Source organism: Astatotilapia calliptera, chromosome 5, assembly GCF_964374335.1.
Source record: "Astatotilapia calliptera chromosome 5, fAstCal68.1, whole genome shotgun sequence".
NCBI lineage: Eukaryota > Metazoa > Chordata > Actinopteri > Cichliformes > Cichlidae > Astatotilapia > Astatotilapia calliptera.
In genome coordinates this window covers 14,510,057-14,524,239 of record NC_137426.1, presented here as the reverse complement: position 1 = coordinate 14,524,239, position 14,183 = coordinate 14,510,057, and the positions used below count along the sequence as shown (strand labels likewise).

Here is a 14,183-nt window from a genome sequence, read left to right as displayed (position 1 = left end):
CTGAGGGAGTAAGGTTAGCGCACAGCCAATAGGAAAATATACGCAGCCTGTGCAGGGCCAATGGTTATGTGGATCTTGACACGCTAAGAACACTCCTGTAAAATATATTCTGAATTTCAAAAGCTTTCTTTCCTGGATAACCCCGTGAGGTCTAACCCACCCACCACTTTACAGACATTAATTAATCCTGATCCTAAACAAATGGAACAATTCCAAGAATAATTCCTCTGTAAAGTTTTTTCTTTGAGACCAGACTTTATCCTTGTCTGGGAAACAGAGCCTGTATGCTTTTTAGAATGTGTGTTGGTTTGGAGCCTCGCTTGGTACCAAGCTAATCACAATGTGCAAAACCAAAATTTACATTCAGATAGCAAGGCCTGAAAACAGTGTTTCAGGTACTTGTGATTGCCAAAGATTAACTCGGAGGGTTAAATAAATTTAAGAAATTTACAGCTTCAACAAATATTAGTATAAAAATCCAAAACAAAAAAACCCAAAACATCTTTACTACATATAGTTAGCTTTTTGATGCATGGACAATTTCTTTTGAACAGTCAATGTGAGGAAGACATGGAAACTACCGGCCATCTATATATACATAAACTACAATCTCATTACATTAAACCTTATTTGCAGTGGAAGTAATACTGAAAAGAAAAAAAAAGTCTTTAGAAAAAAAAAAATGTATTAACAAAAATGCACAGGTGAGCTGTTGCATCCTGATTAAGCAAATCAGACTTTGTGTGGTGAAAACATTTTAAAGTGCACTGAAGAAATCCACATGTTGGTAGATTAATGTGTAAATGACATTCACTGTTGTACTACTTCAATACAAATAGGGCTTAAAATAGTTCTCACTCACAGTGAAGCCAAAACCGAATGTTGTCAAAGCTTCAGATTAAATGTCATCACCGACAGAAATTACAAAAATATTCTGAGTTGTTCTGTTTTTGTATAAAGTAGAAAATATTTTTATACTTTAGGATGTAAAAAGATACACAGATGGGTACAGTTACAGCTTTACATAGAAAAACGAGAGGTTGGCGGGTTCAGAAAACAGCAAAACTCAATATACAAACAATATTGTTAGTGTTACAAAATTAAATAGGACAGTGGCAATAACAGAATAAATTATTAGCTATGGAAACATGTTCATTATCCTCACTGTAGAAAAGGCTGAGGATGAGACGACACGTGTCGGTTTGGTCACATATGGTGCTGCTGGCTGATTAAAGTTTAATCAGGTGGTTACTGTAGTGAATAAGGCTCTCAGAGTGTCCAGAAACTCGAGCTGTCAGGACCACGTCACTCAAGTTTGTCCCCAGTCAGTCTTTAATAAACTCTCTGCCTCGCTCAAGTCTGACTTTCTGCTTCTTCACGTCAGTTTGTGTCCTCGCAGACATGCAAAGGTAATGACTGGTTATTCTGCCGCAGGGTACATTGGTGCTTATACTGAATTACAATTACTAAAACAAAATAATCAAGGTAAGGTGTAAACCTGAATATGGAATTATGCTCCTAGTATCTGGCCGGCAGGTGTCCTGAAACGGGCATTTCATGTAATAAGAGCATATACAAATAAATCCAAAAATGACTATTGAGATGAAATTAATAGAATGGGTCTAATTTAAAGGAGCAATTGGAGATCATTTGCATGATTTGACCACTAGGTGGTGATAGGAAAACATTTGACTGGTTCCTCTTTTTTAACTAAATGTAAAAAAATTTTTTATTTATAAATAAAATTTATGTTGACGTAGTGATATCTACCTATACAATTTGATGGGGACAACACAAACAGACCCCTTGTCTGTCCTCCACTGCATCCTTTGACTCATCTCTCCATCTCGCCTACTTACAAATGCCATCTGACTCTGGTGGAAACAGTGCAGCTGTTCTAACTGCCTCACATCTGGAGGCTTTTCTTTACCTAAGAAAATCAGAAGTCTTCAAACCAGTGCGAGTGCAGTCAGAGCTCACTTGCTGCCCGTTTCATAGGCAACTAATGGGCGACAATGACCTGACCTATGGCGTTTGAGTGTGGATTCCTCTGTGACATCACAGATTTGTGGTGATTGGTTGGTTTTCTTCAGTTTAAAAAAATAAATAAAAATCTGCTACACATCCACAAGGCAAACCTCTGGATCTGCCCGAGTCTGTCTGTCCACACATCTGTCCATTAGTCTGTCTATGCTTAGCTCGCCTTCTCCTTTTTCTGCCTCTTCCTTCTGTCTCTTGGTGAGGTCACTCGCGATAGCCAGCGCTCCTCCTTTTAGGAATCTGACAAAGTTCTCTCCTACAAGCGGCCCCATGGCGTACATGCCTGGCCCGTTCGCAGCAATCACCCTGTTTGTAAACGGGTCCACCTCAATTGGGTTCCTCCGGCATGAGATGGGCTCCTCAGGGTTCATGCCAAGCGAGCGCCCGTTATTGTCTAGAAAGGAAAGATTGGGGTGGGCGCCAATCAGAACCAGAGCCTTAGAGACCTGAACCACCGTCCGCTCGCCAGCGTCTGACTCTAGAACGCACTTTCGGTCAGGTCTGAACTCGACAACCCTGTGGCGCGGGAAGCTCAGGTAACCCGGGTACCGGGGGAGAGAGGAGGAAGAAGAAGAAGGGTTGGAACGATGAAGATTCTGCGTATGGTCCTGTTGTGAATTATTGCGTTGATGCTGTTGAGTCATCATCTGGTGAACCTGGAGGACAAAGTACAGAACAGAGGTTAGGCGATTAAAATCCTAGACGACCCGGTTCAGCTGCCATGACGATCAGTCAGGAAATTGAGTGGCTCTGCTCTCCTCACCTTGTGGTACTCTGGGTAGAGCAGTTTAGGCAGCTGGTTGAAGATGAGCTCTGGGTCGTTGACTGACCGTCTGAAGGCGTGGTAGACAGGGGTGTTGAGATGGTGGGTGGCAAGTACTGCGTCGGCTGCCGTAAGTCCTGCCCCCACCACCAGAACTGGGTCTGACGACTGGTCGAGCTCACCGCGAGCGATGGCTGCCTCTAGATCCCAGAATGAGTGGCACACGAAGGGCAGGGACTCGCCCTGTGCACCGAGTCTGGCCGGGATGTCATGCGTGCCCGTCGCCAACACCACATTGCGTGCTAACACGGAGAAAGGTACCTCCTCTGAAAGCGTGGAACCATCTAAAAGTAGGAGAGAAGAATCAATAGGTGAAAATCGGCTTTACTGAGAGGCTGCATGAAGTCCATATTAATATGATTTTGAGCAGTGAATCAAGCAAAACTACTTTAGTGCGGTCCTAGAATCCTAATATTCAGCTGGCAATGTGCTTTAACACTTTATAACACAACAAATCTTAACAGTGATCAAGAGAGTTTCATTCACTGTACCTCCAAGCTCTTCCCCCTCTCTCCGCTGCACTCCTGTCACTCTCCAGCAGGGCAGCGACCCCTCCTGGCTGATAGGCTGCCTGGTCACAGAGGTGGCTAAAGTCCCACAGGCAAAGTTCTGCTCCAGGGACATCTGGGAAACGTAGTGCTGGTAGTAGGAGGCGATCTCTGCTGGTGTAGCACGGTCATTTCGCACATTTCTGTTGTGAAAGAAACACGAAAATACATTTGGATACAGGTTAAACACGTATTTGTTTACAGACACAGGACATGAAGACGAGTATTAGGGATCAGAAAGAAGATATTTACTAACGAAGTTTTGATTAAAAAAAAAAAAATCTGTAAATGAAAGAGTTGTTGGGGCGATATTGAAACACAAGTCTGAGTGTGGCGCACAGAAATTAAAGACCACTGTTCTGCTGCTATGGTCACAAATTGCTATTTTATGTAAATCAAGTGGGTCCAGCTGGGCTGAGTCATTTGAAAAACAAATTAAAGAGTGTGACGCATGAAGATCAATGGCTTTGTTCTTTTATTTCTCTGCTCAGCTTACTCAGAAGAGTACTGTAACTGTATTTTCTTTGTGGTAAAAAACTTATTAATTTAGGCCTCCAAGTCTTAATTTCATCAATTTTCATTACATTATCAATTTATTTTCATTTATATGACCAATACATCTCCTAAAAGTCATTCTTGTTCTTAGCAGCCTCACTGCAATGACAGCTTGAGTCTAGTCTTAATAATCAGGGCTGTGGGGATTAAATCCAAGTATAAGCTAACTACAAGAGCAGCTCCATCATTGAAACTCAAACCCCATTTAGCTTTAGGTTCTCAGCTCGTAAACATAAGCCCGGGTGGTCAAGATTTGTTATTAATAAAGGTAATCAGATAGTATTTGTCCACTGTGGAGACATCTTTTTGTACACAAGCCTCTCTGCCAGGAGCTTTATTACGGTTGAAAACTTCATGAACCCTGTTGAGTGTTTAAACAACACGTCGTACACGCTCTGTACACAAAGTGGCGGTTTTATTATGAGCAGACCTGCGTTTGTCTCTCATCCAGTCCTTCAGCTTCAGCCCGGGAAGCTCCATCCAGTTAGCCAGGCTCAGCGTCAGCATGGAGCCCTCCATTGCCTGCACACAGCACACACATTGTTAACACTTTTGTTATTCAAATCCTGTTTGCCTTCTATCGCGTGCACATCAACTTCTGTGTGTAAATAAGCAGCTGGCAAAACATTTTTTTTATGTGTTTGCTAACCATATCTACTTTACGATCGAATTCAGGCCATCTTATAAAATAACATTTTATGATGATAAGGACTAAACAGACGACTGTTTATCCTTCTGCTTACACAAAACAGAATGGGTTAGCCTTTAAAACCTATTCTGTAACTTACATGCCAGGCTCCTCCAGGTGGTCCCTTCCCCAGCACCAGGTGGGGAATGGCACGCTCTGGCTCGTATCGCCATTCCAGCGGAGAGGTGTGGTCGAATCCGAAGTCGCTGTCTGGCAGCAACAATGAATCAAAGAGCACCGCTACGGGGTTGGACGACCGCCCTTCCAGCCCCTCGCACAGGTACTCCAAGTCCTACAAAGGGAGCATCTGTGAGGCTCTGTTCACACTGCACTAATGCAACTTCACAACTTCACCGAGAAAAGAAAGACGTTTACCTGCTCCAGCAGCGACAGGTGAGGCTGCTCTGCCAGCTTGCTGTGCAGCAGGGGATTTGGATGTGATGCCTCAGGTGACAGGTAAGGGGTGTAACCTGATAACAGGTAGGACAGGCAGATGCCTGAGGGGCCATTACCTGAAAATAAATGAGAGGTAAGGTGGTGATTGGTTATACATTCAGAAAAAATGCAGTTTGGTTATTACCAATTTTACCGCACAGCTGAACACAGATCAGAAAAAAAAAGAAAAAGAAAATTTGAATAACTCAATTTAACTTCCAACAGAAACATTGCAAAAAACAAAAATAAAACCTGTCAATGAAAGGGGGACATTAAAGTCAGTGTACTGCATGATTCAGGGGGTTTGGATATAGCACATACAAGAGGCCAATGATTCAGCAAAACCATGTACAACAGTTGCACAGTCAGGTTATCCCACTTTCAGCTCTCTAAGTAATCCAACTGAACCTTTTTTTTTTTAACACAACAGCCTTTGCTGATGCGAGGATTCACTCTGATTTTTTTTCTGTGAATCATTAATCTGGATTCATCACTGATTCATGGACAGTAAAGCTCTTCTTTTCCATTAGTGAGCTGTAATGCTGCAGGAGTGTTCACCTGAACCAACAGTAGAAAAAAAACCCATAAGAAAGCCAGCGTTTGCATTTATAACTGAAAATGAGGAAAACCACAGTGGGTTTCTTTTAAAGTATTGCATTGTTTGCCTCACTTTTGTGCAACATCTGCTTCCCGCTGTTGGCGAGTTCATCTCTTAAAATCTAAGCCATATTTAGCCTATAACCAATTAATACCTTGGCTAACTATTAGGCTATAAAGTGGAATCCCAGAGTCATGCAAAAGACCATAGAAATGCAGACAAAGCAAAACTGGCACAACTCACTTTCAGAAGTATATTTCTTCTCATGCAGTTCCCTCTGAGCTCCATCACAACGATCCAATTTAATGTTTGTCAGGTTTATTTCAAAGCTACTGGCTAATGTTTAGGGTGTGAACTTCATTAGTAACTGCTGTAATAACTTAATCGAGCACACACCTAAACAAAGCTAATGACTGCTCCTTTGAGGTTTGTAACCGAACAATTAAAACTGCAGTTCTTCATGTGTGTTTTCTTACCAATGATCACCACAGGCAAGATGTCTCCAGGGAGAATTTCTTTGTCATGAAGGTCCATTTCAACTGCAAAGAGGAGAAAAGACATTTTTATACAAGACTGAGAAAGTAGTTCAACACAGTTAATGATTGTTGAGTCCAGTCAGCATTAACAATGGTGAGTCGAGTTCATTTTCATGTGACCTGTGGCACACACATGCACACACTTCCCCTGCAGAGCCTCAGTTTGACATCGTAGCTCGAGATGGCGTAGATAGAGATATGACGCTGCCACATACACCATAAACCACACAGGAAGACAGTCTCTAGAGAGACTTCATGTGAAGACGCTAATTTCTTCCTTGTTTACTCTCTGATTTAATTTTTTTCAAACCTGCAAGTTTGAAGCTGTACTTTACTATTCCTGAGTTTACAAACAAGTCAAGACATTGAGGTCAACTCAGTACATCAAGGTCGGCTGTAGAGGAACTAGATCTGTTACACACAGCAGTAGGTCAAGTGCGAGAATCAGTTTTACAACTAAAACACATCCACTGTAAGTTTAGACATTAACCCAGGGTGAAAAGGCATTAAATCAAATGTAATAACTCACTCAGATCACAAGATGCTTAAAAGCCTGAGGGCACACGACCTGTACTCGCATCATATTTTACCCCCACAACATGCAGCGCGCCTCTTTTCACCTGTTAAGTTTAACTGTTGTGGATTAAATCAACAAATTTGGCCTTGGAGAGTCTTTTATTTGCTTGGAATTTTCTAAACACAAAGCTAATCTTTAAGCACTTTCACTCATTTTAATGTGCATCAATGTGTTTGCTTTGTTTCTAACTTTATTTATTAAAGGAACCAAAGGCCTCAAATGCTAAAATAAAAATCTGTTTGAAATGAAGAAACAATTCACACTTTCAACTTTTTCTTTTTTTTTCTGAAAGGAGACCTTGCTGAGGATTTTTTGCACAGTTTATGTACTAAAGGACCACAAGCCAAGCGCCATTTAGTCTGATTGTATTCATGACGAGTGAGGCAACCTCTGGAGCTCACACGATTAAAAAGGGAAAATGTGAGTTTGGCGATTACAAGTTGTTTCATTAAAGCTCTGACTGGCCGTTTCAGGTGATACAAACAAACGAATGATATAATTTATTTTGAGGACTTCCAGGAAAGACTATCAGCATGAGACGATGTTGATTATTTTGGCCTTGCAGGTCTGACACTGAGAAAGGCTCAAACTGAGTGTTTTGTGATCAGCCTGACACAAAAATGTGACCATGAAAAAACAAAAAAAAGGAAATATTTGGAGGTAAAAAAACAAAAATATTTGGAGTTCCATTAAATGAGAAAATCTTGTGTCCTTCAGCTGTTATCATGACCACGACAAGGAGGACGAAGCGTAGAAATGAACGACCGAGGAACTGATATTCAGGGAGGAACGTCTTACTTCGTATCGCCCCTGTGTTTACTGGGTACATGCCTCTCAGTGTGGTTTAAAATAAACATCAAGTCTGCTGGAATCTCAGTGTTTAGAAAAATTATTCCACAAGAAAAAGTGACAAATTTAACTCCCTTTTCCACCGGTCACAAAATATAGGCCTATATAGTCTAAAATTAAACAAAATTAGCAGAATGAATGAAAAAGAAAAAAAAAAAGATGGTGGTAAAAGAAATGGTCTCCAATACATCCTCATTAGAAGGAGCTCACTGCTCATCAAGTAGCTCTAATAAAGGTCTCACTCAAAGGGTCCCTGTTTTCTATCTTTAAGAAATATTTCAAATCTTTAATGCACTGGTGACAGGATGGAGGCTTTTTCCATTAAAATAAACAAAAAACAACAACAAAAAAGCACCAAACACCTTGCATGAACTGCAGTTTCAGCAGCCACAGAGGAGTGCCGCTGGTGTAACGGTGCCTTTATTTGTACCAAAACAGTGTGCAGTTACTTTTTCCCACCCCTGTGATGCAATGACCAGGAAATCTTTGCAAATATAGTTATTCATCACGGAAATGGGAGCAAGTCATTTTCCACATAGAAACTCTGTTTGTCTCTAACCCAACTCATTAAAACTTAACTGAATGCCCAATAAGTAAATTATGAAGCGTGGTGCAAGAGTGTAATGCATTTACCCCTTTGCAGACACTCTAGACAGATAGATAGACAACTGTAATATAGCTCATGATGTCAGCTAAGGTATGACGTTACTCATTTGCACAGACCTGCCCCTTTACATAATCTGCTAAGTCATGCTTACACAGGGGAAAAGAAAGTTACTGCAGGACATGGAGGGAAAAAGAGGATGACTCAAAACAAAAAACACAAGGTCAAGATAAGCAAAGCACTGAAAAGGGGCAAAGAAAAAAAAGAGGATTGACTGAACCAGAATCAGCGTGAAAAAGAAAAGTAGCTGCGAGAAAGATAGAGGGTTACATAATCCAGCCCAAACGGTGGCAGAGAGCCCAGTGAAGGCGGGCTGCACACACATACAGTCCATGAATAAATGAAGCCTAGTAGCTGTGTTTCCCCCTGGGATTGACCTGCGGGGATAATTACGCTTCCTTAATTTCTTTGGCACAAAATGCCAAAAGTGTTTTCCAGGGAAATGTGACTAATGTGCAGCACAGACGTCATTAAACACTTTATTTTCAGTGTTTATGCTTACAAAAAAGAGGACTTTAGCTACAGCATTAAATGTACCAAATATAACAGTTATGCCAAGTTGTTATCTCAAAAAAAAAAAAAAAAAAAAGCAAACTTAATGAGATGTACCAACTTCTGTGTATGGTACTTCCAAATTACTATAGTTTATCAGAGTAAAGAGTTACTCTTATTTTCAAATTAAACACTCATTTAAATTGTAATCTAAATATAAAAAGAAAACTAATGAGTCTGCCATGAGGTACTGTGCATGTTTGCTTAACTTCAGCACACCTGCAGTGATCTCTGGGTCATATTACAGTTATAAAAGTCATAAACTCTAACTGCGTCAACTGGATAAAACACAACTGACCAGTCATAGCAGTCATCATTCATGACCCGTGATACCTGACAGTATAGTCTTTTTTTTTTTCATTAGTCATTGTGCCAAACACCCATTTTTATATTGGATGTTTCAGACTTACATGTTATACAAGTTCATTTCGGTATTCCCATTCCAGGTGTAATAAGAGGTCGTTTGGTATCAAAGCACTGGCCAAAGCAATATTGGCCAGTGAGACATAAAGGTCCTAAGTTAGACTACAAATACTGCTTTAAGAAGCTGGAGACGTGGTGGTGTTACAAGTAAGAAGTGCTTTTAACCTAAAACAGGACCTCGGTTTTACACCTTGATTTAATTATTATATTTTCCCCCAAAAGGAGGTTTCCATTCACCTTTACTGTCATCGAAATCCTTAATAAAATTAAATGTTGAACCTGTTTTGATGTTTTACTTTCAGTCCTTCTCTGAGAAGAGGCATACTTAAAAAAGTAATGAAGCAACTACACTTCCAGGTTGTGTATTTCCTTTACGGTAAGACTTATGTTTTTTTGTCAGCTGATACCGACAAATATTCAAATACTGTAAACCAGATATGTTTTATCACTACCTCTATCTCCCTATGTCTACCTGCCAAACAGGCTTTTCAACACAGAGCGTAAGCTTATGTTAAAGCATTTTTTGTTACACTTGCAGTAAGACTCATTTACTGCAAAGGAAAGTTTGTCCCGCCACAGGTGGCGTATATAATTAACTCAGTAACCACACAGCTATAACAATGACACAGCAGTTGTGTCTCGACTTATGTCAACTGCAGGTATGTGTGTGCAGTGTGCAGAGCCACAACAATATGGAGCCATGAAAGCCCTCATATTATTTCGAAACTACAGGGTGCAACTTCCTGTTAAGACTTGTCCTAAATCAGCTGCTCACCATTACATAATCAAATGTTTTGCTCATGCAAAAGACTCAAATCAGCAAATCGAAACATTAACTTAAAAAGCAGAAAACCTCCCACTTATTTAAAGACATATTTTAAATAACTGATGGCCCTTCGGGGGTGAAACTGAGGCACCATTTCTGATTTTAAACAACGGTCAGGCAAAGTCGTCTTTGCTTTACGTTTCTGATGAATGGTGCAAGCAAAGCAGTTACAAAAACAGGGGGGAAAAACAAAGCGTTGGTGAGTTTCTCCTCTTTTGTGCCCCTGTGAAGCTTGAATCTCTATGACACTGGATCAGATTCTCTACTCATCAGGCTGCAAATATAGCAAAGGCTTATCTAAACTCTTATCCAACTGCTGCTGCTATTTTAATACAGGCTCTCAATCTGAGCCCCTTGATTTTATGCAACGCCCTACATGAATCTGTTTCTACCTGTGGAAAATACTTGAGAAATGCTCAATATGGCACCTGTGCATACGTCTACCTTAAAGCTTCCAGCATCTGGCCAGCTAATCCGCCATATGCACCTGCCAGACGGCTAATGAGATTTCAGTTATGTCTGCCTAGACGCCTGCTGCAGTCTGCAAAGTGTAGGGAGAACCAAATCGGTTCCTGTGCAGTATTGGAAACTAAAACACTAAACACATAAGTATTCACACTTCTTGATCCTTTTCAGCCAGCTGTCTTCTGACTAGCTCCCCCTCATGAACACAAGGCTAAAACAATGGGTGGGTGGGATTTCTGTGTGCTGACAGCCAGTGCTGTGTGCCTGATACAATCTATTTGGTGTCATTATCATAAAATATCCAAGAGTGGGGTTCAAATGTCTGCAGTCAGAATTTACTGTACATACACTGACCTGTTTGTCAAATTTAACCAGGTGCAATATGAGAACATCACAGTAGCAGTACCTTTATGACAGAGCATAAATTAAAGCCCTCTTTAATTTTGTCACCTGTCTGTATAAACTAAACTCGTTTCCCTGTGTTACTCAGTTTCCTTCTAGGGATTTTGGCACTGGGTGTCCCGACAGCCCTCTGACCTTCCTGTCAGTTTCCTGTGAACTCTCAGCCATCACTGTTTTAGCAAAACCACCACCCACCGACTCCACCTCAAGATAAACATGCAACTGAATTCTAAAGCTGTTTCTATTGTTTCAGCACAGTGAAGCAGTTATTGACATTAACAACTATAAAACTATGTGCAAAACCCAAAGTACCAAAACAAATCATTCACCAGCTATTGTGTTACAAAATGTAAACTTATAAAAATATACTTTTCCTATAAGAATACTGTTTAGCTATGGTGTGATAATCTTTAGTATCCCTAAAATAATTTATATATTAAACTTAATGAAATATATTCTACTTTTAATTGTACTAATATATATGTATTTATATATAGCTGTGTATAGGAAGCAAATGTGCTTTTAAAAAATTAATCTATAAACGTATCATTCTGTATTTATTTAAAGTTAACCACGCATGCTGTACCACGTGAATGTATATGATTCAGCATTGAGAGTACTTTTGGATGATGAAACTTTTCCAGGATTATGACGGACACTCAGATAAAGGGAACAAATACTTTTTTCCAGTAAAAATCCATTTTTTGTGCAGCACGTCTGCATGAGCGCTACAGATGTTATCTGCTCTGCATTCTTAAGGAAAACCCTAGAAACGTCTCTCCCCACGTTGCACTTGCACCCGCTCGGTCCGGTCGTGACCACCCACGCCCCTCCCCTGCCGGTCAGCTACGTGACTCACAGCTCCCAGCTCCGGCTGACAGGAGCCTGCCCTCACCATCTAACCGCTCCACGAACTCAGGACAATGACTCACGCCACAATGGATGCTCACCTAAATGAATGGATAAAGAAGAAAGATGGTGGCCTCGGGCTACTCACTGATTCGCGCCGGAGGTGAGGCTCTGTGTCCCCCGCGTGCTGTTTGAGCCTTTCAGGAGACACGAGGGTTTCACGTCTGTCTTCTGTTTCTGCTGCTTCTTCTCTTCTCTCAGTCTGTCATGTCGCGGCTCTGCCCCCTTCTTTTATAGCCGCCTTCTCTTTTCCCCCCCGCACGTGTTCAACGCGAGCCTCAAACTCCTGCGTCGTGCAGCACGTTCACTCGTTTAATGTAACAGTGCAGATGGCCCCTCCCCCGTCGACCAATAAGAATCACGCCTCTTTCCTAGACGCTGCCCCGGCTTTACCCCCTGAACGCCGCCATCTTTACGCTGCTACGTCGTCAGCATAAAGCGAAGCAAAAATCGTCTATATTGCGAGATGGAGAGAGACGACGACAGGATGGACTGGATTTTCTTTCGTTATTGTTAAAACAAACGCCAGTCCTCGTGTCTGTATAACTAAGAAATAAATGCACAAGAAAACAGAAAAGAAATAAAGAAAAGACACATTTCTTATTTTATTATTACAGCATAACACAGTCATTGTCTCTGTATAAATAAAAAAGAGAGAAAAAAGGCCAAATTTAGATCTGCTTCTGGATTATTATAAATTTTGACTTAAAAAAAAATCTTACAGTATTTATAGTCGTTTTGCAGTGTGGATCTGCTTGTTTAAGTTTATTATTTAGAGAATCTCAGTTTAACTCCAGTTTTCACTTTTTCCGAGTTATTGGTAGCTTCTTCTATAACCTTATATAATTTTCTTAAACTAAAGCTAAAGATGTTTCCTTGAAATTTTTTTATTTCAGTTTCGTAAGCGTACATGATTGTTTCAGTAAGTTAATTAGTTTTTATTTTCATTTTTGTTAGTTAAATATAATATACTTTGATCTCTGTCCTGTCAGAAGCATCCTTATAATTCTTTAAACAATGGTATCATGAAAAACTAGCATTTAAATGTCGCATACTGATGAGAAAACCTTTGTTCCCATGTTTAGCTGTTTGCAGGATCCACATTTGATGTGTTCCCGTTTCACAAGACCTAACGACTGTTTTACCTAAAATTTGAACTTCCCTGATGCTTGTGAAGAAGCTGATGACTGCAAAACCAACATGCTGAACATCACTACAAAGCACTGGAACAGTTATATAATCCCTGAGCATTCAGATTTATTTAAATCATCAGAATCAGCTAAACTTTAATTACATAAAGATAAAGCAAATCCATGTACACATATAGAGTAAATAAAAGTAGTAAGAGACACACCTCTCACACACTTCTGTCTAAAAAGACTATAAGCTTTCATGGCTGACTCACACTGGAGTTCCTCCAATATGGCTGCCATACGTTACACCACACTTCATTCACAGCTGGTAAAGTTTAGTCGTGGTTGTGTATTTTTGTTGTTTACCCTGCTGTTAAAGCGACGTCGCGTTAACTTTTCTGCTAAGACTGTTTTATTCCGAAAAAACAGATTTCATCATGTGGCGTTTGAGTTTCCTGGAAATGCAAACAGAGTGGCCACTCCTCTGTTTCTTCCCCCTCTAAGAGCACCAGGTGCCCTTGAAACAGAGCACTGCATAATGACAGTTTAATAACCTGAAAGGTCTCATGTCTAGCTGATGTTTCTGAGATATTTTTATTATTAGGGAGTCACATTTCCTCTATTTCTATTTATTTGATATACATTTGTAAAAAAAAATAAAAAAAAATAAATCGTTCTGAGATTGTACATTTGTGGGCCACTTTTCCTTCTACATTCATATATAATATTGGTTGGAAATTAACGTTTGAGAACCCAAAGCACGATTTTATATGTTTTGTAACACATTAGAGCTAAAATTGAAGCGAATTCAGATGTGCGTGTGGCTATTTCCCTTCCACGTTCTGCAGTGATTGGTATGGAATAACAGCTATACATCCCAAAACACGTTAGATGACTTTGTGTCATGCAAGATTGTTGTTTTTTTAGTCAGACTGTTATGCAAGCTTTAACAGATCCTCGTGCAAATTAACAGTAGCACACCTGCAGTAGGGTTGTCCTTGTGTAACTTTCAATTTTTGACAGAATCTGTTTTTTTAATCACCACAAAAAAATCCACTTTTTCCTTATAATCGTTATCATAACAACCAATGTGATGAGAGCGGACAGAAAATCGACCTATTTTTAAATCTTAATATTGATTTTTCTTGTTTGGCTTTTAC

The 14,183-nt window shown here is 40.2% G+C and overlaps 1 protein-coding gene across 1 annotated transcript; it reads right to left on the bottom strand.

Moving 5' to 3' along the window:
* Window positions 1–1,717: 1,717 nt before the first annotated feature.
* osgn1 (oxidative stress induced growth inhibitor 1) lies at window positions 1,718–12,217 on the bottom strand. The gene is made up of 8 exons (XM_026167361.2): window positions 11,979–12,217; window positions 6,164–6,226; window positions 5,030–5,166; window positions 4,755–4,946; window positions 4,397–4,488; window positions 3,355–3,554; window positions 2,804–3,147; window positions 1,718–2,696 (listed from the first exon to the last, which is right to left on the bottom strand). The coding sequence occupies exons 2-8, from the start codon at window positions 6,219–6,221 to the stop codon at window positions 2,118–2,120; spliced, it is 1,602 nt and encodes a 533-aa protein (XP_026023146.2). The 5' UTR covers window positions 6,222–6,226; window positions 11,979–12,217; the 3' UTR covers window positions 1,718–2,117.
* Between the last annotated feature and the right edge of the window lie 1,966 nt (window positions 12,218–14,183).

Bases quoted from the DNA above. Each gene is read 5' to 3' on its own strand.
- osgn1 (XM_026167361.2), bottom strand. From the start codon at position 6,221: ATGGACCTTCATGACAAAGAAATTCTCCCTGGAGACATCTTGCCTGTG. The intron at 4,947-5,029 runs GTAAACGTCTTT...CTCCCTTTGTAG, and splicing joins ACCTGTCGCTGCTGGAGCAG to GACTTGGAGTACCTGTGCGA. The intron at 2,697-2,803 runs GTGAGGAGAGCA...TTTGTCCTCCAG, and splicing joins TCTACCCAGAGTACCACAAG to GTTCACCAGATGATGACTCA.